The 25,177-nt window shown below is 43.4% G+C and overlaps 1 protein-coding gene across 4 annotated transcripts in view; it reads left to right on the top strand.

Moving 5' to 3' along the window:
• Window positions 1–25,177, top strand: part of CUEDC1 (CUE domain containing 1) — a 165,613-nt gene that overhangs the window by 73,429 nt on the left and 67,007 nt on the right. For all 4 annotated transcript variants that reach the window (XM_088442106.1, XM_088442107.1, XM_088442108.1 and 1 more), the window contains 2 exons: window positions 10,529–11,035; window positions 14,626–14,753. In XM_088442106.1, the coding sequence (XP_088298232.1) occupies window positions 10,754–11,035; window positions 14,626–14,753 (410 nt within the window). In that variant the 5' untranslated portion in view covers window positions 10,529–10,753. The remainder of the gene's footprint in view (window positions 1–10,528; window positions 11,036–14,625; window positions 14,754–25,177) is intronic.

The following is a 25,177-nucleotide window of genomic DNA, read 5'->3' as shown; positions in this document are numbered from 1 at the left end:
TGGAGTTTAAAGCTGGGTACACACTGATAGATATATTGGCCGATCAATTGGTTGGCCAATATATCTGCTGCCCGTCGGCCAGTGTGTAGCTGAAATATGTCTGTGAATGTCGTCATTCACAGATATATCGCATTGACTGTGTTGCACAGCCGATGGACAGAAATGTCTGCAGATATATCTGTCCATCAGCAAATGTGTATACACACACAACGGTAGCCGCAGGGAGGGGGGCGGGACCCGCGGCCAGACACAGATGATGGCCGTTCAGTGTGTATGAACGACCTTCATCTGCAGATCACACAATCAGCAGTTATATCTGCATAGTTTGTACCCACCATAAGTCTTCTCCCTAATATAAAGCTTTGGTCTTTAAGACTTAGGGGTCTATTTACTAAGCAGTGTTAGGAGACAGAGTAAAAAGTGATAAGGTGCCAGCCAATCAGCTCCCAACTGTCATTTTTCAAGCACAGCCTGTGAGATGGCAGTTGGGAGCTGATTGGCTGGCACTGTATCACTTTTCACTCTGTCTCCTAACACTGATTATTAAATAGACCCCTTAGATAGATATAAATTGATTTAATTTATCTCAAGTTCTACTTGATTGTTGAATAGCTATGCAGTCGGGAAGCTGGTGGACCTAATCCCGACAGCCGGCTTCCAGACTGCTTAATCCCGACGAGGGCTAAATGACAGGCGTCTAAACATAGACCCCTGTATTTTGCCGACACTGGGAGACCAGCGCCCGGCATCCCGATCGAAGGGATGCCGAGCGCAGGGGGGGGGGGTAGGTTTAGGGCTAGGGGTAGGGAGGGCTAGGCACCCCCAGGGGGGAATTAGGGTTAGGCACCCCCCCGGGGGACTTAGGTGTAGGCGGTGGGGAAGGGGGGGGTTAGGTTTAGGCACTTAGAGGGGGGCTTAGCGTTAGGCACTGGGGGGAAGGTTAGGGTTAGGCACCCCTAAGGGAGGCTTAGGGTTAGGCATACCTGATGACTTTCTGGCTGCTCCTTCCGGGAGGGAGCAGCCGGATTGGCAGGACGGGGGGGCGTGGCTTGGACAAGGGGGAGTGGCAGGGCAGTGACAACACTTTTTGGCGGGGGTGGGGTCACATGATTGTGTCAGTTTGGCCTCGCCCCCGCTACACAATGCCGATAAAATAGGCATTGTGAAGCAGGGGGCGGGACCAAAATGACACGAATCGCTGCGGGGGTTGCATGGGTTATTGCGGGGGGGGGGATAGGAGGGTGGGCGTCAGCCAGAGAATTGCCTGCCTTCCCGGGAGGTCGTGAGCGGCACCCGATTTTTGAGAGGCTCGCGACCAAATCAGGAGGGTAGGCAAGTATGGGGTTAGGGTGTAGAATAGGTTAGTGAATACTTACCTGGAGACAATCAGGATTTTCATCCTTGTTGGGCTGCCGCTGTCGAGATTTCAACCGCCGGGCATGGATCCGGCTGTAAATCATACCCACTCCGTTGGATATATACAGTCTTCTAACTTGCCTCGGCACCTCTTTGTTTTTCCCAATTCCCTATACTTTCCTTCCTTCTCCTTCCTTTGACTTGTTGCAGTGCGCCACACCACAGATTGACTTTTATGAATGTTTTGATTAAGATTGGAGGACCGCACTTCTGTATGGCTCTCTATGGACTCGTCAGCCACAGAGTCCAGCAGTGAGGCCAAGGGATACATTTACTAAAGTGAGAGTTTTTAAAAGTTAGTTTTAGAAGAGATGTTGCCCATAGCAACCAATCAGATTCTGCTTAACATTTAACTAGCACAATCTAGAAGAAAATAGCTAAAATCTGATTGGTTGCTATGGGCAATATCTCTTCTAAAACTCACTTCTAAAAACTCTCACTATAGTAAATTTACCCCTAAGACTCATTCCATTTGGTTTTCTGCTCCTTTGAAATCCTCTTTTATATGCATACAAAATTGTAAAGGGAAATGCCAATGACTGATATATAATACCTGGCTACTACTTTCCAGAGAGAGTACACCTGTCAGGAGGTTCAATGACTTGACTCGCTGTGAATCATGGCCTTGCCACCCCCCCTTCCCCTGCACAATGATGGGATTGCTAGCGCTACAACACTTGCACCTCCCACCTGGACATTCACATGTATGTATGTATGTATGTATGTATGTATACTGATATCTAAGCATTCTTTTTTTTTTTGTGCTTTGTACGTGACAGGTGTTAACGTCCGCTTCTAATTCTATTAGGATTTCATCTTCACTAAGAAGGATGCCTACGTTTTTTTTTAAGTCCACTCCCTGTTGATAAACACCAGAGGTCAGGCTTGGGTGCTTTTCACTAACAGCAGTCCCCTTTCCCTTGTTGCAATGTGTGATTACTAGGATTCAGTTGGTCCCAGGACTTAAGCACCAGTCAGAGGTGTTTATTGGCAAAGGATTTAGAGTAACAAACCTGTGCAACCACATAGATAAAACAGAATCAAAATTCAGAAATGCAGAAAGCAAGGTTAGTGCCAGAACAGATACCTCCCAACTGTCCCGCATTTAACGGGACAGTCCCGTTTTTCTGGGGCTGTCCCGCCCTCGGGCCGCATTGTCCCGCGGTGGGGGGGAAGTTGGGGGAAGCATACATGCTGCTCTGCTATGCAGAGCAGCGTATATGCAGAGCTAGAATATACGCTGTGCGCATGTTCACAGCATCTATTCAGAGTACGGGGGGGAAGCCCGGGGGCTACCCAGCATCTCGGAGATGCTGGGCACGCCCCATTAGTGATGTAAACAGGGGGGGGGGGGTGTCATCAGACCACGCCCCCTTTACTATAAGGCCACTCCCCCTTTTCGGGCACGTGGGCCTCCTGACTCCCTCCCAGCAAATGTTGGGAGGTATGAGGACACTCAGACAGACTCTAATTGGAATTATGGTCATTACATTAAATTCTCAATTTTTAATAAATGACAATATGCATCTTAAATCATTTTTGACATATCATTGCCTAACTCTGTCTACTCTGTCCATTGTCTAATGGACCGTACACATGGTCAGATCAGACAACGATCAGATATTGTCTGATCGTCCTACATGTGCTGGATGATCGTTATTGAACATCCAGCACATGCACCATTCCCCCAACTACTACAATAACCCTTGATCAATTATATCAATCAGGTTGGCCTGCATGCACGGGCGAAGATCGATATCGACCATCCATGCCCGCGCATCGTTGGGTCGTTTGAGGGGGCAAAAAAAGGACTATTTAAACGATATCGGTATCATTTAAATCGTCCTTTAAATCTGACTGTGTATGCACCATAACTCTATTGGCTGCTCCACTGAACGGGCAATATATCTATAGTGCACCGCCGGGTGTGTACAGCAGATGTGTCTATGAACGATGTCACTCACAGACATATAGGATCGTCCCTGCAGCACAGCAGATGGACAATATATCTGTCATCTGCTGGTGTGTACGGGCGACCTGCCAATCGCCTGTACACATTCTGCAGGGACCCAGAGCTGACTGACAGCTCAACATAAATCCCCGCTCAGTTGGAGCTGTCAAGCCCGGCACATCGGGACTATTGGTAAGCATATACACACTTATGCTGGGCATACACTATACAGTTATCTGTCAGATATCTGTCCAATCTGGCTGGTTGGAATGAAAATCTGGTAATGTATGGGAGCAAATGACAATCGACCATTTGCTCACAAACACTGGAAAACAGACAAAAATTGTCATCCAGACAAATTGGTTAAATCAAATGAATTTAACCAATTAGACCAATAATTTTTGCATATTTTCCAGTGTTTAAGACCATATGGATGATTGTCATTTGCTCCCATACATTACCAGATTTTCATTCCAACCAGCCAGATTGGACAGATATCTGACAGATAATTGTAGAGTGTATGCCCAGCATTATCAATCATCAGATATGTCGGCGGGTTGGCCGAACGGCTGACACGTCGACCTAGTGTGCACCCAGCTTATCTGTATATGAAGGAATGATTAAACCAGGCTGATTTTTACAGAGCAAAAGAAAATACTTATCACTGAAACCTTTTTTTGAAGCCTGTTACCTGAAACCGCACCACTGAGTATGTAATAAACTTGTACTGGAATATAAGCATGGTTTTATTTCAAGCCATGAAATAATAATTTTGATTTAAAAATAAGAAGTAACTAAGCAAATCAAATACATAATGTTATTTGCTTTAAACCTATAAATGGTAGCACTGTATGCTAGGTGCATAACAGAATAGAATACAGTGCATCCGGAAAGTGTTCACAGCGCTTCACTTTTTCCACATTTTGTGATGTTACAGCCTTATTCCAAAATGGAATAAATTCATTTTTATCCTCAAAATTCTACACACAATACCCCATAATGACAACATGTAAAAAGTTTTTTTGAGATTTTTGCAAATTTAATTAAAAAAAAAACAACAACTAAGAAATCACATGTACATAAGTATTCACAGCCTTTGCTCAATACTTTGTTTATGCACCTTTGGCAGATTTTACAGCCTCAAGTCTTTTTGAATATGATGCCACAAGCTTGGCACACCTATCTTTGGGCAGTTTCGCCCATTCCTCTTTGCAGCACCTCTCAAGCTCCATCAGGTTGGATGGGAAACGTCGGTGCACAGCCATTTTCACATCTCTCCAGAGATCTTTAATCGGATTCAAGTCTGGGTTCTGGCTGGGCCACTCAAGGACATTCACAGAGTTGTCCTGAAGCCACTCCTTTGATACCTTGGCTATGTGCTTAGGGTCGTTGTCCTGCTGAAAGATGAACCATTGCCCCAGTCTGAGGTCAAGAGCGCTCTGGAGCAGGTTTTCATCCAGGATGCTGCATTCATCTTTCCATCTATCCTGACTAGTCTCCAGTTCCTGCCGCTGAAAAACATCCCCACAGCATGATGCTGCCACCACCATGCTTCACTGTAGGGATTGTATTGGCCTGGTGATGAGTGGTGCCTGGTTTCCTCCAAACATAACACCTGGCATTGACGCCAAAGAGATCAATCTTTGACTCATCAGACCAGAGAATTTTGTTTCTCATGATTTGAGAGTCCTTCAGGTGCATTTTGGCAAACTCCAGGCAGGCTGCCATGTGCTTTTTACTAAGGAGTGGCTTCCGTCTGGCCACTCTACCATACAGGCCTGATTGGTGGATTGGTGCATAGATGGTTGTCCTTCTGGAAGGTTCTCCTCTCTCCACAGAGGAATGCTGTAGCTCTGACAGAGTGACCATCGGGTTCTTGGTCACCCCCTTGACTCGGGCTCTTCTCCCACGATCGCTCAGTTTAGGCGGCAGGACAACTCTAGGAAGAGTCCTGGTGGTTCTGAACTACTTCCATTTATGGATGATGGAGGCCACAGTGCTCATTGGTACCTTCAAAGCAGCAGATATTTTTCTGTACCCTTCCCCAGATTTGTGCCTCGAGACAATCCTGTCTCGGGGGTCTACAGACAATTCCTTGGACTTCATGCTTGGTTTGTGCTCTGACGTGCACTGTCAAGTATGGGACCTTATATAGACAAATTCATGCCTTTCAAGATCATGTCCAAACAACTGAATTGACCACAGGTAGACTCCAATTAAGTTGTAGGAACATCTCAAGGATAATCAGTGGAAACAGGATGCACCTGAGGTCAGTTTTGAGCTTCATGGCAAAGGCTGTAAATACTTATGTACATGTCATTTCTTAGTTTTTTTATTTTATTTAAATTTGCAAAAATCTCCCAAAAACTTTTTTCACGACATTATGGGGTAATGGGTGTAGAAATTTGAGGATAAAAATGAATTTATTTCATTTTGGAATAGGGCTGTAACATAACAACAAAATGTGGAAAAAGTGAAGCGCTGTGAATACTTTCTGGATGCACTGTACATGTCCACAGAATGACAGAACCCCTGTGCATTCAGTTACAGCCCAGATACCCACTGAAACTACCAATGTCAGATGGCATGAAACTGGCCCCTCAGGCTACATTATTACTTTAAAATGTAGTGCCCCAATTGAAATAAAGACAATGTCCATAATCATAATAACAGCTTCTGCCCTGAATGCCACTGTACAGCATCCCATGTCACAGTAACCTTGTGCAAGCATACCATAGCATAGGGTATCCTTTGACATAAAGGAATTTATTTTACTAAGACCATTTGCCAACTGGAATGAAATTGAAAAAAAAAAATCTGTACGTGCACAGAGAAGGAATGCCTTTACTTTATGTTAATAACAGGTGCACCTGTCCATCAATGTACACGGCTTGTCTGTAAGGAGAAATCTAACTGATACAGGGTGCAAATTTGCTTTTGCACTAGCCTTGTAATTCAAGGGTTGCGAATGTTGTTGTGTTGGTTGTTGTTGTGTGTGTATGTGTGTGTGTGTGTATGTATGTGTGTGTGTGTATGTATATATATATATATATATATATATATATATATATATATATATATATAATATATATATATATATATACACAGTGCGTAATATACAGTGCGTAAAGTGGTCCTAGAGAAGAGGGGGAACTCACCCTCCTCCTAAAAAAAAAAGTTACAATGCACACAGAAAGGCGCAGGGTGAAAAAGGGGCGTGGCTTTCAAAATAAATGGGCATGGTCACACAATTGTGTTCCCAAATCAAATTACAACCCTAAGTAGCACAATCTTGATTCACCCAATTCATATTACACCACATAGTGGTGGCAGTGGCCCTTATTCATGTATGACCACAGCAGTGCCCTTTTTACACAATGCCCACATTTGTGCGCCTTATACACAATGCCCACTTTAGTAGTGCCCCTTATACAATGCCCACAGCAGTAGTGCCCTTTATGCAAATGCAATAGTGGTGCCCCTGATGCAGTGTCCTCAGTAGTGGTGCCCATTATGCAGTGCCCACAGTAGTGGTGCCCATTATGCAGTGCCCCCAATAGTGGTAGTGCCCCTTTTGCAGTGGTCCCAGTAGTGGTAGTGCCCATAGTGAGTGTGCCCCTTATTCAGTGCCCCCAATAGTGGTGCTCCTTATGAAGTGCCCTCAGTAGTGGTGCCCCTTATGCATTGCCCCTAGTAGTGGTGCTTCTTATGCAGTGCCCCTTATTCAGTGCCTCCAGTAGTGGTGCCCTTTATGCAGAGCCCACAGTAGTGGTAGTGCCCCTAGTAGTGGTGCCCTTTATGCTGTGCCCTCAGGAGTGATGCCCCTTGTAGTTGTGCCCCCCAGTAGTAGAGCCCCCAGTTGTAGTGCTCCCTGTAAATGTGCCCCCTAATTAATGCCCCCAGTAGTAGTGCCCCTTAAGTAATGCCCCCAGTAGTAGTACCCCCTGAATAATGCCCCCTGTAGTTGTTGTCCCTGAGAAAAGCCCTCTGTAGTTGTGCCCCCGGAGTAATGCCCCCCAGCCCCGTATTGTGAAGCCGATACAAAAAAATAAAACCTAATACTTATTTTAAGTCCCGCTCCTGCGTCCACTGCCGTTGCCTAGTCCGCCGGGCTGCTCCTCTAGTCTGAACTGTGGGAGAGACGTCATGACGTCTCTCCCATGGTGCACTGCACTCAGAGGGAGCCGGATGCCGGAGCTCATGAGTGAGCTGCTGGCGCTGCAGGGAGGCAGCCGGGTGCCCGCTGGTAACAAAATCTGAGCGGGCGCCTGGCAAATGCAGCCTCCCTGCGGCGCTGGGGTTAGGTGGGTTGGAGGAGGTGGAACTGGTTCCCTCTCCCAAAATAAGTGACGGAACGCAGTTCCGCCCCGTTCCGGCCCACTTTAACCCCTGTGTATATACAGTGTATGTATATATATATATATATATATATATATATATATATATATATATATGTATGTCAGGTCCATAAATATTGGGACATTGACAGAATTTTCTGATTTTGGCCTCTATTCACCACCACAATGGTTTTGAAATGAAACAAACAAGATGTGCTTTAACTGCAGACTTTCAGATTTAATTTGAGGGTAATTACATCCAAATCGGGTGAACGGTGTAGGAATTACAACAGTTTCAATATGTGCCTCCTACTTTTTAAGGGGCCAAAAGTAATGGGTCTATCAACTCAAAAGCTATTTCATGGACAGGTATGGGCTATTCCCTCGTTATTTCAATATCAATTAAGCAGGTAAAAGGTCTGGAGTTGATTCTAGGTATGACATTTGCATTTGGAATCAGTTGCTGTCAACTCTCAATATGAGATCCAAAGAGCTGTCACTATCAGTGAAGCAAGCCATCATTAGGCTGAAAAATCAAAACAAACCCATCAGAGAAATAGCAAAAACATTAGGTGTGGCCAAATCAACTGTTTGGAACATTCTTAAAAAGAAAGAACACACCGGAGAGCTCAGCAACACCAAAAGACCCGGAAGACCATGGAAAACAACTGTGGTGGATGACAAAATATTTATTTCCCTGGTGAAGAAAAACCCCTTCACAACAGTTGGCCAAATCAAGAACACTCTCCAGGAGGTCGATGTATATGTGTCAAAGTCAACAATGAAGAGAAGAGTTCACAAGAGTGAACATAGAGGGTTCACCACAAGATGCAAACATTGGTGAGCCTCAAAAACAGGAAGACCAGATTAGAGTTTGCCAAACAACATCTAGAAAGCCATTACAGTTCTGGAACAACATCCTATTGACAGATGAGACAAAGATCAACTTGTACCAGAGTGATGGGAAGAGAAGAGAAGGAAAGGAACTGCTCATGATCCAAAACATACCACCTCATCAGTGAAGCATGGTGGTAGTAGTGTCATGGCGTGGGCATGTGTGGCTGCCAATGGAACTGGTTCCCTTGTATTTATTGATGATGTGACTGCTGACAAAAGCAGCAGAATGAATTCTGAAGTGTTTCGGGCAATATTATATGCTCATATTCAGTCAAATGCTTCAGAACTCATTGGACGGCGCTTCACAGTGCAGATGGACAATGACCCGAAGCATACTGCAAAAGCAACCAAAGAGTTTTTTAAGGCTAAAAAGAGGAATGTTATGCAATGGCCAAGTCAATCCCCTGACCTGAATCCGATTGAGCATGCATTTCACTTGATGAAGACCAAACTGAAGGGAAAATGCCCCAAGAACAAGCAGAAACTGAAGACATTTGCAGTAGAGGCCTGGCAGAGCATCACCAGGGATGAAACCCAGCGTCTGGTGATGTCTATGCGTTCCAGACTTCAGACTGTAATTGCCTGCAAAGGATTTGCAACAAAGTATTAAAAAGTGAAAGTTAGATTTAGGATTGTTTAGTTTGTCCCATTACTTTTGGCCCCTTAAAAAGTGGGAGGCACATATAGAAACCGTTGTAATTCCTACACCGTTCACCTGATTTGGATGTAATTAGCCTCAAATTAAATCTGAAAGTCTGCAGTTAAAGCACATCTTGTTGGTTTCATTTCAAAGCCATTGTGGTGATGAATAGAGGCCAAAATATGAAATTTCTGTCAATGCCCCAATATTTATGGACCTGACTGTATATATTGATTATATTGTTTTGCATATAGGAAATACTGTCTGCCTTTGCATGCAATAGACTAATAATGGACATCTTTATTTTTACACTGCAATTTAGAGTTGAGCTAGAACATTCCTCCCCTCCCCGGTAAGCCTGTAGCACAACATAGTTTGGCCAACAGTTTGTACCACCACCCTTTAGCTAGATTTATTCTTAACTGTAATTCATACTTGCTGACTTTGAAGTGCTCCTTCCCTGAAAAGCCTGGAGTGGAGATGCAGCTGGGGAGATGCAGCTTAGGAGATTTGCAGCATTTTAACCCTGCACCCTCCATATGAGTCTTTGATTCCTGGTAACTATGGGGGAGATGCATGAAAGGGATAACTATCTTGCGGTAAATTCCTGGACTTGCTTCCCTTTTTATCACAGGGAGGCAGGTGCAGTCATCGCCTGCATGTATTAACATCAGGTTTGCTGAAGAGGGACAGTATTTACCTGGTTGCCAAAGTGCACTCTCCCTCTTTCAGTTTCTGAAATGTGCATGCGCCGGTCAGAAATACCCGCCCCCCCCCTTCCTCGTCATTATTCGGGGGGACCAGGAGCTGAGCACATTAAGCGCTGCAGTTACCGCTTCCTTGCATATAGTAATGCCGGGATGCGAGCAGAATGACTCTACGCACCCCTGTCATTATTGGCGCTCCTATCTCCCCATCCTGCCCACTTCACTATGAAGTTGGCGGGATGCACAAGATCTACCCACTCTTCCAGGGGTGCTAGGGACTACCTGAAAAATTAGGAGTCTCCCACTCCTTCCAGGAGAGTAGCTATGTATGCTATAAACGAGGCCCCTAATTCATCCAAATACACCTTTAGTAAATGTAAGAGATAATTTTGTAGGAACTGGAATACTTTCATGTACTGTCATTCATTTTGTCTGCTGGAAGCTGATTGGATGAGCCTAGTAATAAAATTATTTTACATGAAGTTCTTTTTTAAAAGTTTTGCATTATAAAGAAGTTTATATGTTGCTGTTTATTTCAAACTTTTATTTTGATTACAAATATTTTTGTTGTTGTCCACAGATATTGTGTTTTTGGCTGCTCAGAAACCGGACCATCACTTGTGGCTGAGATCAAGAAGGCTTCACTCTAAAGAGAGTGTTCATGAATTGGATTTATCCATTCCTTGGTACTTCTAACAATAAGGATGCAACAAACATAACCTCTTGACAGGGAACCATGCTTTCAATTTTCTCTTTATTTGACATCCTTTAAACAATAAACATTTTTCAAAAACAATTATCAAAAATGACAAGTCTGTTTCGCAGGAGCAACAGCAATGGTAGCGCAAGAGGCAGCTCATCCACTCAGGAACTTAACAACAGCCGTCCTGTGCGCCGGCTAGAGTTTAACCAGGCTATGGAGGATTTTAAGACAATGTTTCCAAACATGGAATATGACATCATTGAGTGTGTACTGAGGGCTAACAATGGAGCAGTGGATGCTACAATTGATCAGTTATTACAGATGAACCTGGACGATGGTGGTTATGATGACAGCTCAGACTCAGATGACAGCATTCCTCCAGAGGTTACTTTTCATTTTATTTAGCTTTAGGAATGTAAAATATGTTTTTCCATATGAAATTTTATTTGAATGATATGAAAGATGGAATTCTAAAGTTTTTTTCTTTAAGAAAGTATGAGACGACCATCATGTTTAGGTGCTTTACCCTTGGCAATATCTTAAATATTTTAACATAAAATACATTGACATATACAGTAGGTGGAGCACATTATACATATGGCATAGAGATGATTAATTTTCCCAATAATTGCTGTATCTTGCCAAAACACCTAAAACATTTTTATTAGATGGGAAAGAGATTATTTTTAATTGGATAATCTCCATGATTTTGCAAAGCATATATTCATCGCCATCACCAAAAACAAATTGTTGTATGATTAATTGTGAGATAACTCCCTAATATGTGCTAATAGATGCGTATCTCTAGTGAGTATTCCCATGGTCATGGTAGGTCAGTGTTTGTGCAGGTTGGCAAAAGCTTGGTGGTGGTGCCAACCCAGCCCTCCTTCTGCATCTTCCTGTGGACTTCTCAGCACAGTAAACTGTTCTTTTCTCCATATTCTGTTGGATCCTATAGTTATAAGAGGGCTGATGCAGAAATGACTGGAAGTCATTTTTGTAGATGGAGCTTGCATGTTTTCTCACTGCGCATGCTCTGGAGTGGAGTACACGCCATGCAGAGTTGTATGCAATTCAGTCACATCACCACTTGCGGAAGCAGGGGAGAAACTAGATGGCAAGGGGGCATTGGTATGTAGGCAAAGTTTAGCAGTTGTGTATATGGAATTGGTATGAAATACCGCCAGCCGCATGGCCGGCGGTTCGATTCCCGTCACCGGCAGCCCGACAGGAGCAGAGTGCGATGCAGCGGAAGCCCGACAGCGCTGGAAATCCCGATCGTGGATAGGTAAGTATCCACTAACCTAACCTAACCCCCCTAACCCTAACCCTCCTTAGGGGTGCCTAACCCTAACTTCCCCCCCCCAAGTGCCTAACCCTAATCCCCCCTTCCCCGCTGCCTAAACCTAAGTCCCCCGGCGGGGTGCATAACCCTAAGTCCCCCCCGGGGGTGCCTAACCCTAACCCTCCCTTCCCCTAGCCTAACCCTAAGTCCCCCCCAGGAGCCCTAAACCTAACCCTCCCCCCCCGCGGCTCTCCGCTCGCGGTGCCCGGCATCACTACGATCGTGATGCCGGTCTCCCGGCGTCGGGGAAATGCGGGCGTCTGCATCTAGACGCCCGGCATTTCACCCTTGCCGGGATAAGACAGTCGGGAAGCCGGCTGCCGGTATTTAGGCAGTCTGCTTCCCGATTGCCTCCCGTGTATATGCGTAGATATGACTGTTATCTGAAAGACTCATGCTCCAAGGATAGCACTGGTGCAAGTGTACAATGATGGCTATAAATCCTAGTATATGGAATAGGGGCAGTACGGTCGCATTGCTGTGTACTACTTTGCATTTTCCGCTATGCACACAATACATGTGTTATTACGTCTGACTCAGTTCAGTTCTGCATTGGCCCCAAGGACTAAAAAATATCTGGGGCCCTCCTGAAGAAAATAGGATAACAAGGGCAGTGACCAGCCAGATACTAGAAGTAGGGGGGAATTTCAAGTGGTCAAACAGTAATGATCCATTTAATCAGGGCTCATTTGTCTGGATGGGCATAATTATCCTTCCTTGGGCTCTAATAATTACTTGATGTAAGATAGATGTTGTACATCAGGTAATTAAAAAAAAATTCAATTAAACACCAAATTGAATCTAAGGACATGAACCACGAATTTTAAATATATTGTTCAGGGCTAACCTGTCATTGCACTGTAGTTCTAAAATATTACCTCTCCGACTGCATTACAGCATACTTGCCTACTCTCCAGGAACGGATGGGAGGCTTGCGAAAATCCGGGCAACACTTATACAATACAACTGGGCAGTCTAGGGGAGTTGAATCGCGTCATCATGGCCTCATCCCCTGCTGCACAATGACGGTAATTTCGCCATTATGTAGCAGGGACAAGGCCACAATGACGCGATCGCACAGTCACGCTCCCCGCTTTGTCGACCTGTCTGGAGGCAGCCAGATTGTCGGCAAGTATGCTTTACAGACAGCTGCAGCCCATTTTATATCTTTAGGGTGGTGTCCTAATGGAATATGATGTAGGTCAAAAAGTGCAGACTGCAGTAAATTTAAGCTTACTGTGACATCAGTATGTGAATACGGGATGTAGTTAGGATACCAGCGGGCGCTATCCTTCCGCCAATATCCCGACAGCCACATCCCGACATGGGACTAAACATAGGCGTCGAAATCCCAACGCCTATCATTAGCCCCACCTCTAAATCCCGACACCCGGCTTACCGAACGAAGGTGAGCCGGGTGATTTAGTGTGTTGCCGCGTGGGGGGGGAGGGGTAGTGTTAGGGACCCCCGGGAGGGTTAGTGTAGGGAAAGGGGGGGTTAGGGTTAGGTACCACTAGGGGTGGTTAGGCACCCCCTCGGGAGGGCTAGGTTTAGGGTGTTGGGAGGGTGGGTTAGATTTAGGCACTAATGGTGGGAGGTTAGGGTTAGGCACCCCTAAGGGAGGGCTAGGGGGGGGGAGAGGGGAGGGTTAGGGTACTTAACTGATGTTGTCGCTGTCAGTATTTGATCTGGTGGCTAAACAGTGTTTCATCGCCCATAACAATACGCTGTGGGTACTGCTCTCCCTCCTCATGATACCACATCAAGTGCACGGGTGACAATCCCATCCTATTGGTTTTGTGAACTTCTGTGAGTTGCTTTGTTACCCATCATAAACATTTTTTCCTGTACCCCAGTTGCCCAAGAACGATGTTGTGCGCAATACTCACTGAGATATTTAGTTTGTCAGCAATATCACTAACTTGAATGCATCTGTCCTCCTGGATCAGACTTTCAATGCGGCACAAATTGTCATCTGTGGTGGAGGTGCTTGGCCGGTCGGATCGCTGGTCAACTTGAACATGTGTCCTATCATTATTAAAGGCATTGCACCAAACCCAAACCTGTTTCCATGACATGATGTTATCACCGTACAGTACACCCCGTCAGGTTGTCGATGAATCTCAGCTGCTGATGTGCCCTTTAGATTATTAAATCTGATCACACTACGCACCTCAATGTTTTATCATGTTTCCGCCAGCCCCACCATCTTATTACTGATGTTGGAACTGTATGACTGACATGAGACGCCGTCTAATGGCCGTGAGGGGAAGCAGTGGTCTACTTGCTCTGGTCTGGCAGGAAATTAGAATGAAATAGAAAACAGTACACACACGAGAGGTCTTGTTACTTTACATATTGAACCATACTCTTATATAACATTAAACCTGTTCCTCCTAAGTGCCCAGCAACAATTATGATCATAAAACTAAATGTAATTGAAGATTTTGTATTGTTTTAGAACTAGAATGTAAAATTTAGTTATGTCATGTAAAATCCTAAAATATCTGTAAAAAAACCCAAAACTACTCTTCCAATTTAGCATGGCGCCAGGCACATTGTGTTGGATCAGGTTGTTACATACTGTAGTAAAATATTATTGCAATACAACTGTTCCTTCCATTTCCAGATTTTGGAAAGAACTCTAGAACCAGACAGTTCGGATGAGGAACCTCCTCCAGTTTATTCCCCCCCTACCTATGACATGCCTTCATTTGACAGACCTCATCCACAAACTCCGCCCACACCTCCTCCACGGTATGTTAAAGCCAATGCCCTTGTCTACAAAATACATGTAAATTTGTAAATGCAATATATGTTTGAAGTTGTGTAACAATGGACATTACCTTGCACAACAATGAAAATGTTTCCAATGTGAAAATAGTTACTTCTAATTGATTTCAGCATGCAAAGAATGAATATGACATTTAAAACTCTGTTAGTTCCGAGATATAGCCCATTTATGACGATGTAGGGGTATTCCTAGTGAAGTGGGCAGAATGGAGAGAATCTTACCAGCAATCTGCGTTCCGCGCAGAGGGGGCGGGGCCTAATGACCCAATTAAATGAATCAGTTATTTGTCCCCTCCCCTATTCAAAGATATGTGATTCACGGGATTACCCACACAAGATAAGTGTGGTGCACTGAGTGACAAGCATAGTGAGCGATTCCACCAAGACATTTCAGCAATGGAACAAAGGGCCTGATTCAGACACACTCGCGAGCGGCTGTCCGCTCGCAAGTGGGTCGATGGTCTGCACTGAGCATGCGCACGATGGAGGGAGCTCCGTCGTGCGCATGCGCCAGACGCGACGAGCGAAGGACTTTCCTTCGTTCGTTGTGTCTGATCAAAGGGGGCGTGCTGTCGATGTTGATTGACAGCACACCCCCTTTGGTGGGCGTGCCGGGGGCGTGCCTCCCTGACGGGGGCGTTCCCAAGGGAACGCCTCCCGTCAGAAGCCGGCCCACTGACATCACTAGTGATGTCAGTGGGAGTGATTTTGGCTCTGATAGAGCCAAAATCACTCCGGGCCTTGCGGTTGAAAACCTCAACCGCAGGCTCCGGCTCGCAGTTTCGATGGTCACGACCATCGCGGCCATCAAACTGCACGCTCGTATAGGCTGTGGGTGGTGACCCACAGCTATACGAGCGTCCAGGAGGACGCTCCATAGTTATGGAGGACGGCCCTCATTCAGAGCGTGCGCTCTGCTCAGAGCGTACGGCTCTGAATGAGGGCCAAAGATATCAGGGTAGGTGAATCACTACTGTTGGGCAGTGACAAGAGATGCCCCAGAAGAGGAGTACAAGCAAATATCAGATTATTTAAAAATAGCTTTTCACTATGACTATATTTCTAATGTTCATACAGTATAGTGCAAGTAGTATAGCTCAAATAATAGAGCTAGTAAAAACATTCTGAAATCATTTGTTTTTCTTGACCTCAAATTATTAATGTATGACTATTTTTACAAAGAAAACAAATTAAAAGTATTAATTTGTTGTACAGTGTTATTATTAGTGATGTTTTATATATGTATTCTTGTGCTGTGCCAACTTTTCTCTTCCCTATACTATATTGTGTAATATGTAAGAACAGGGGGAATCAGTATGAATGACCGCCGGCCCTATGGCCGGTGGCTCAAATCCTGACGCCAGCAGACCGACAGCAGAGAAAATCCCAACAGGGGATTTAGGTAAGTATAACTAACCCTAACCCTCCCTTAGGGGTGCCTAACCCTAACCCCCTCCCTCTCAGTGCCTAAACCTAACCCCACCCGTCCCTGCAGCCTTAAACCTAAGTCTCCCGGGGGGTGCTTAACCCTAACCTCCCCCTGGGGGTGCCTAACCCTAACCTCCCCTTCCCCTAGCCTAACCCTAACCCTCCCGGGGGGTTGCCTGACCCTAAGCCCCCCTTGGGAGCCCTTTCACCCTCCCCCCCGATGCTGTCCGCACCCGCCGCCCTGCTTACCTTTGTTTGGTATGCCGGGGCGTCGGGCTCCCTGCGTAGGTATAATGATGGGCGTTGGGATTTCGAAGCCTGTCATTAGTACACTGCCGGGATTTGACAGTCGGGAAGCCGGCGGTCGGCATTTCGATTGTTGGCTTTCTGACTGCTTCCCGTACAGGGCTGCATATCATAGTTTCAAGTCACCATTTGAAAAACTGAAACCCTTTTCTGTCAGAGGATTTTAATGCTTAAGATTGTCTTTGTTTCCCAGCCCTCCATCTCTGCCCATCTTCACATTTAATCTCCCTGGGACTTTGGGGAAGGGATGAGGGATTGGGGGTTGTCTGTTTTAAAAGAGAAAAGGATAAGAAATAGTTATTTCATTCAAACAAAGGAAATGCATTGATCCCCTTTTTGATCCCTATTGTGGTTTCCACTTTATAAAATGTATGTGAAGTTATGCAGTAGTAATATTATAAGCCGTATGGTTTTTTTCATAACTCCATAAGACAAATCTAATAGGGATATTACAAAAAAATTATCTGCCCTTTCTTCATTAATTTAAAATGTTTGAAAGTTATTGTAATAGTATCTCCATTATGTTCTAAGCTGTTTGTTACATTACACACAATATAAAACATGGTATTTTAATTCAATATGGCTTAGTTTTCTTGTGCCTGTGAGAATAAGTGACTTGTCCGAGGTTATAAGCAGACACAGCCATTTGAACCAGAGTCTCCAGCAAATGTTTTTGATTTATTATTATATGTTTAAGCCATTGCTGGAACCACACAAGTAAAGCCGTGCACCAGTTGTTGGATATTTCCCCAAATCCAACCAATGAATCTGATTTGTAGGGAGAGTACACCAAAAATCATTCCAGTACTGAACATGCAACAAATATATATAAATCTGTACGGGGCTGTGGACCACATGTGACACCTTGTAAATAAAATTTAATATTAAAAAATCATGCAGCTATATTTACTTACATAACAAGTAGTGACGTTAGACGTTATATAGTATACACTATTTTATTTGAATCAACGTACCTACATACAGCTATTCTTTTCTTTGCAAAAACTCTTCCTCTCACCAACCTGTTTGTCCCACATTAAAAAACATCTCACTCCCTCTATTACGCTTTACAGGGAAGATTAAATGGGAATAAACCATCTTTATAACCGTTTATTTTACTTTTAAAAAAAAATGTTTCGCAACAGTTTAACTTTTTGGGGTATATTTACCATTATTCAGGAATTAGTCCTGATGATTATATTGTTTTTCTTACTGCCGTATATCGTGCCAATAAGAAAATAAATATTGTGGGAATTTACCACCAATCGCATATAGGGACAGGAGCAATCATCAACTCAGGTGTTGCTTTAAAAAAAATGATATCCCGACTCTAATTGTTGGGAAGTATGTAATAACATTCTCAATAGCAATTATTTTTAATGTTAAACATCAGATATGTTTTACCAGCATGTCTCCAAATAACTATACCTCTTGTTTAAGTAAATTAAATTAATAATCCATGCATATTTGATCATATAACAGTTTTAAAAACAATTGTATTTGTACTATTTTAGCATGGGGTTTATAATTATTTTTTTATGTCAGCTGACTTTCAAACATATATCTACAATCTCTGTAAAAATATGCGGAATTAATTGTGTTCTGCTCATTGGTATAATATTGCTTTTAATTCTAAACATCATAAAACGATTTGTAAATTTGCTACACATAAATTTTCTTGCCTCATCATTTGCAACATAAATACAAACCCAAAATGTAATAGCCTGTGATTTGCACAGACCAGCAGGTTTTTTGCGATTTAACTACTAGATATAAAACTGTAATTAATTCTAAGGCTAAATCAACCTGGTTTTGCCTTTGAGATTTATTACAGCTTTAAATCTAGCTGCTATATCACCGGAATTGCACCGGTCCTCACAAATCACAAGCTTTTACGTTCGGGCCATGGCGCATGTTATAGATGTTTAGATACTACATGCAAAAAAATATGTGCATATGACTTTAAATGAAGCTCTCTGGTTATAATTCAAATGAAATATTATATGCTAGCCATTGATACTACCGAATTATCCTCCCTGTAGGCCCGGACTTAAGGCACACATGCACTAGACGATTAAATTGAGCGATTGAACGATAACGATATCGTTATTCAATCGTTCATTAATCGTTTGCAAATCGTTTAAAAAACTGTCTAAAACGACCAGCGATGCGTGCTCCCCCTGGTCGTTTAGACACCTATCATCGGGCAAACATGCTGGACAACTTGACAATAAACGTCAGGTTCGGCATGTTGGGAGATGATTGATATGCCTACACTGAACATCTGCTCGTTCAGTGTAGGCTCATCTCAGACTGACAATCGACTGCACGATTACAATGTCGTAATCGCGCAGTTGTTTTGATGTCTATTAGTGGATGTGTGCTTTTAGGATGGCAGATTTGCTAGGCTGGTAGGATGTATCCTGTTTCATCATTGTACCAATCTTTTTTTATCCCTATTTTTTTTATTACATATGTAACACGCTTCAAATGGTGCAGGATGAATCTGCTGCCATCAATTAGCCCATGCAGTTCACTTTCTCCATTAATGTTAAGTTTAAATAGTACAAACTAGATTTACTTGCAATACCATTTGTGGAAAAACACGCAGTTTACACAGAACGGCGGATGCTGCCTATAATAATTAATTAAGATCTTAATTTAATTTATAATTGACTGCGTCGGTGGTTTGTGCAGGTATCTACAAGTTACTGCAGTTAAAACACAAGTGATTGATCATGGAAAACTGTGAAAGATTAAGAGTTACATTCACTAAGACACAAATGCTACCCTGTGTACCACAAAGGAAAAAAGTAACAAATATACAGTGTACAGCGATTGAAAAAAAGAGTCATTAAATTAGAGCTCTAGAGGTGATGCAGAGGAGAAGGGAGTGGCTAATGCAGAGTAGTTCATTCTATCCGTCATACCCACAGTGATATATCTCTCTTATACCCCTTTTACACCAAAGTCCTGGGTCTGACCCGGGATTTGGAACACATTTCTAACCCCGGACAGACCCTTTTTACACTGTGGCGCCAACCCGGGGTATGCCCGGGTCGACACCGTTCACCCCGGAGCCAAGTCTGCAGTGACCCGGATCTTCTGGCGTTGTAGTGGACGCTTGGAGATGATGTAATCTCCAAGCGCCACTGAAGCCAGCCACTCTGGTAGCATGCGGCATGACCCGGGACATCGTGACCCGGATTGCACCGTTTACACTGCAGGGTGACATGGGAATGACCCGTGGCCAACCCTGCAAGCTACCTGATTTGGATCCCCGGGTCGCTGGTCCTGGACGGATGCGTTTACACTGACAAAAATCCCAAGTTCATGTACGTTCACATGCAAAGAGCCGGGATTTTCACGTCGGTGTAAAATTGGTATTAATGGAAACAAGTCAGCGATGTGACTTACATTGTCCAGGTAATAATACTTTATATGTAAAATGTATGCCATTTTGTGCCGTTGTGCTGATACTAACTATTGAGATGTCCTTAGGATGCAGTAACATGTGCTTTCAGCTTTAACATTTGTGCTTTGGTTTAGGGATAAGAGTGTGAAAACAATCCATGTTTTTTTGAACACATTTGGTATTTGAGAGATTTTATGGATTTGCTATTATATTAACATAATGGAAGAGTTTGAAGTAGCACTTGAAAACGCTTCCATTGTATTAATACAATAGCATTCCATGCTTCTTTGGATTCAGTGACTCTATTCATGCTGCAAGAACATAATGAAATGTGTCATTTATTTTTGAACTACTTCTGAATACATAATTATAATTAGCACCCTATATTTTCAGATAAGAAGTATACATATGAAGTAAATATTGAAATATCAGGGTATTTACCAATATTGTTATTTTTGCTGAGAGAAACATTGTGATAGAACTATTTATAGATTGTAAGCTCCTAGGAGCAGTGTCCTCCTCCCTACTGTCTCACAGCCCTCTTCTCTAGCACTTCAATGACAGCCTTTTGCTTCCCAGCTGTATTGTGTATGGAGAATTGTGTTGCTAATTGTTACTTGTGCTCTGTTTATATTTTGGTTACTGCATTGTAATTATTACCAGTTATTTATATAGCGCGCACATATTCTGCAGCTCTTTACACAGAATATTTGGCCATTCACATCAGTCCCTGCCCCAGTGGAGCTTACAATCTATATTCCTTATCACATGCGCATACACACTAGGGTTAATTTATGTAATGTAATGTTCTGTGTACCCTGTACTGTATGGGTGCCCATACACAGTGCATACGAGATTGCAACGTATACAAATCACAATCGCCCTTGAACTCTCTCCGGCAGCTGAAGTGAACGATGTGCAGCAAAAGCTGCATGATGATCACCCAAGCTATCGTGCATAATCATTAGAGCGAGTGCTATATGACACAGATGCATGTAGCACGGACCAGGGAGATTCATGCTACATGCATCTGTGTAATTGACACAGAAGCACAGATGGGATCAGAGAGACCTGTCTGTGCTGCTGCAGTAAAAAAAAAAAAAAAAATGTCGGGTCCCTCCCCTACAAAAGAGCAACCAACCCCGGGCTTTTTTATTGACCCAGTGCTGGTTGTTCTTAAATACAGGGGACCAACAACGTAGGGGTCCCCTCTACTTAAGCACAACCAGCACCGGGCTAGGCACAGCCAGCCCTGGTTGCTAAAATATGGGGGACAAATGACGTATGTCCCCCGTGTTTTTGGCGGGGGTGGACGACTCCATTTTTTCCTTATTTTGCACAGATTTTTTTTTTTACCGCAGCAGCACAGATGGGTCTCACTGCGCGTCCGTGCTTCTATGTCAATGACACAGATGCAAGTCGCACGGATCTCCTGGTCTGTGCGTGCATATGTGTCATTGAAATACACAGCAGCACAGCCGGGTCTAACTGACCCGTCTGTGCTTCTGTGTCAGTGACACAGATGCATGTTGCACGGACCTCCCCGGTCCGTGCTACATGCATCTCTATCGTGCATGATGTGCACAAACACCGTACAATGTTTGTCACATTGTACACGATAGGTCAAAATCTTACTTCAGGTTCAGTTGACCTACAATGCCAATACACTGCATCGGGGATGTGCAGCATAATCGTCCAGGAAAACGCCACTTTTTACACAATTGGTTGCTACGAACGGTCGAAAACGGCCAAATTGTGTAAAAAAATTGCACCGTGTATGGACACTTTATGCACGGTGCTGCGGACAACTTGTGGCGCCCTATAAATAAAATGTAATAATAATTTATACTGTTCCTGGAACACAAACACAAATACATTCCTTCTGGTTCCATGTATATACACAGATACTGCCACCTGCTGCTACATTCTAGAAGTGCTGGTGTTTGTTTTGTAATTTAAAGCTCTGCATTCCAATCAGCTGAAATCACTAAGCAACCGAATAGTCGTGACCTTGTGCTAAACCGTATTCTGCTTTTATCAGTAGCATAAGCATTTTGTACAGGACTATTTCAAATAACATCAAGCGAAAAATATCACTGATATTTTAAATTCAAATAAATTTAATATCAGCGACAAAGTCTGGCTTTTTATTTTTTTTTAGAAATGCAAATAAAGCGTGATTGATAACTTTTGCGTGTGAGAGGTATTTAAGGTCATTGGGCCTGATCAGAGATGTATGAGATATGCAGGAGGCATCTTGCGCAATAAGACGCCCATTGCCAGGTTCCTCTGATCCGCTGCTACGTCCGAAGATACAGCATCGGATCAGCTGCATGAACATGAGTAACCCAGAGGTTACTCAGGATGTCCGTCAAGATCAAGCTGCAGGGGCAAGTGAAGCTGCGTCTGAGGATGCAACCACTTGTTTTGATACGCCCCGTCTGGAACACTCACTATCACCGACACCGAATGTCACCAGTATGTCAATCATGCTGCGGCTTTTGTATGCACTGTGACAGACATCGCTGGACATGCATAGATGATACTTGCCTACTCTCCTGGAAGTTGCAGGAGGGTCCCGATTTCTCAAAGCTGCGAAAATAGGGATGTGCATTGCCTAGGTTGTTGTGCCTATTTCACTGTCTTTTTTTCGTACACATTCATTTTAGACTTTGGGATGTGCCTCCTTTCAGATGCTTCTGTGACCATTTGTGGTATTACAGGCCAACATTGTCTGCATATGTTGAAAAAGTAAAAAAATAAAAATCACTTTGGTGTCCTACTTACTGTCACTTTGTGACCATCCCAGCATGTACTGTTTTGTGTGTGTAAAACTTATACTCTTATGTCTGTGTATTTGCATTTTTACAACTTCATACATAACCATTCTGATATATATACTTAACGGAACTTAGTAAGCCATGTAATGGCAAAATGTATTGTAGACAATGAATTGCATCTTATATCAATTACATTGAGGCTGAAAGACCTATTTTTTAAGATGGGCCAGAAATTAAGTCTGCTACCAACTCATATGCTACTGGGGCAGTTGTGAGCAGCACTATGCTATTTCTGATGGAAGCGTTGTGGGTGCAGTTAAACACTAATGAGGGAATTCAGTTAGACTCAATAATCAGTGACATTTTCGCACTTTTCGGGGGTTTTAGTGTGATTCTTCCATGGCTTTTGCCTAGGCGCGCTACCGTTTTTCGCACTATCCTATTGCAAAAGACGCGATGTAGTGTTTGCCAAAAATTGTTCATGGTGTGAAAGTACAACAGATTTTGGGGAAATCTGTCTGCACCCCATACAAAGGCTAACTAATATAGGATATCAGTAGAGAGGTGTATTAGTGGCCCTAATAAAAGTACTTGAGGTTCTTAAATTGTCAATTGGCTGTTATATGCGCTTTTTTCTATCAGTGAAAAAATTATAGGAAGCAATATTTTTGGGGAAAATAATTGTTGTAGTTAAATTGGGGATACATAATATTTGGTGTAAGAATATTTGTCATAAAAGTGCATTTAAAAAAAAATAAAAATACACCTGTCACTTGACCTGCAATTCTAAAAACACCTGTCCCAATCTTACAGCCCCCAAAATAGCTATCCCACTACTTTAAACCCATTTTTCAACACTTGTTTTTTTATTTTCACCCCAAATATGACATGTAATTTTTTGCCAAATGAAGCTATTTAAACATTAATTTTACCTAATTAGTCATGAGTGGGGTGTCCCAAGGGGTTCTGAACCAAGTCTCGACAACTTTAGGCAAACTATGGATTTTGCACACCTTCTCTAAGATGGTGAAAACGTTTCGCCAGTTATAGCCCATGGAGGATTTGCATGTGCGAAAACTTCGGCAATAGGATTGCACGAAACGCATTTCGTCCGAAAAGTTTCCATTGGCGAAAACATTTTGCAAACCTGCGGCTTTTCGCAGCTATTTTAATCCTGCCCTAAATTACATTATGACTACAAGGTCTATTGCTGGGCTGTAAATAGATAAAAGCAAAGTTCATTGAATTGGGAACAGAAATTAAAGGCACTTATTCTCACTCCCTGCAGATCTGAAAGACTATTTACAGACAGCGTGAGAACTTATTTCAAACTATTCTGTTCTTACGCATATATGTATGTACTGCATTTATACTGTATTTGTGTCTGAAAATATATATATATATATATATATATATATATATATATATATATAATGTAGTTACGATCCTACGCCAGCATCCCGACCACTGACATCCCGATGGTAAGTATTGAGGTTAGGGTTAGGCTGTGGGGGGAGGGGTAGATTAGGTTTAGATTGGGGGGGAGGGTGAGGTATAGGCTGCGAGGGGGGTTTAGGGTTAGTCTGCGGAAGGGAGGGTTAGGTGTAGGGTTAGGCGTAGCCCACTTATCGGTAAGTGTCCGCGTTGTAACCCAGTCAGGATGCCGGCGTCTGGATTCTGAGCGCCGGCATCCCGTACCCAACATACACATATATATATATATATATATATATATATATATTTATATACACACACACTGTATATATATTATTTTACTTTATTTGTATAACACCACAAGGGGACCACTGCACATTACCAAAAAAATTACAGAACCTAGGAGGACATGATTATAAAAATTGCTGTATTAGCAGCCGTAATACCCAAATGCACAGCAGGGTGGTAGAACCCAGGGATAGGTGGTGTTGAGGGAAGAGAACACTGCTTCTGAGAGCTTACAGTCTAACATGGTGGGGTAGACAGACAGTGCTGACACAGAAGGAAGATACAGTGAGCATGGAGTAGTGGATTATGATGATAGCTGGATGGCTTTGTTAAAGAAGTGAGTCTTGAGAGCCCGTTTGATGTTTTGTAGAGAACCTGATAGGGAGAGGCAGAAAGTTCCAGGGGTAGGGAGCAGCACAGACAAAGTTTTTTAGAGTCGGAAGTGGGAGGAAGTAATTATTTGGGGGAGAAATAGCATTTATTTGTGGAGCAAAGTGGGCGTGAGTGTGAAGAGAGATAAGGTTGGGAGAGTATTGGGTGAGGGCTTTGTAAGCGAGTGTGAGGAGTTTGAACTGGGTTCTGAAGCAGAGGTGTTGCCAGTTTAGGGCTTGTAGGAGAGGGGGGGGTAGAGGAAGTATGTTTGAAGAGGAAGATGAGCTGAACAGTAGCATTGAGGACAGATAGGAGTGGAAAGAGCTGGGAGAAAAGGAGGCCAGGTAAGAAGTTACAGTCTGGTG

Source organism: Taudactylus pleione, unplaced genomic scaffold (assembly GCF_031769625.1).
Source record: "Taudactylus pleione unplaced genomic scaffold, aTauple2 ptg000305l, whole genome shotgun sequence".
Lineage (NCBI taxonomy): Eukaryota > Metazoa > Chordata > Amphibia > Anura > Myobatrachidae > Taudactylus > Taudactylus pleione.
The sequence above is the reverse complement of the archived record's forward strand: the minus strand, read 5'-3'. Positions and strand labels throughout refer to the sequence as shown.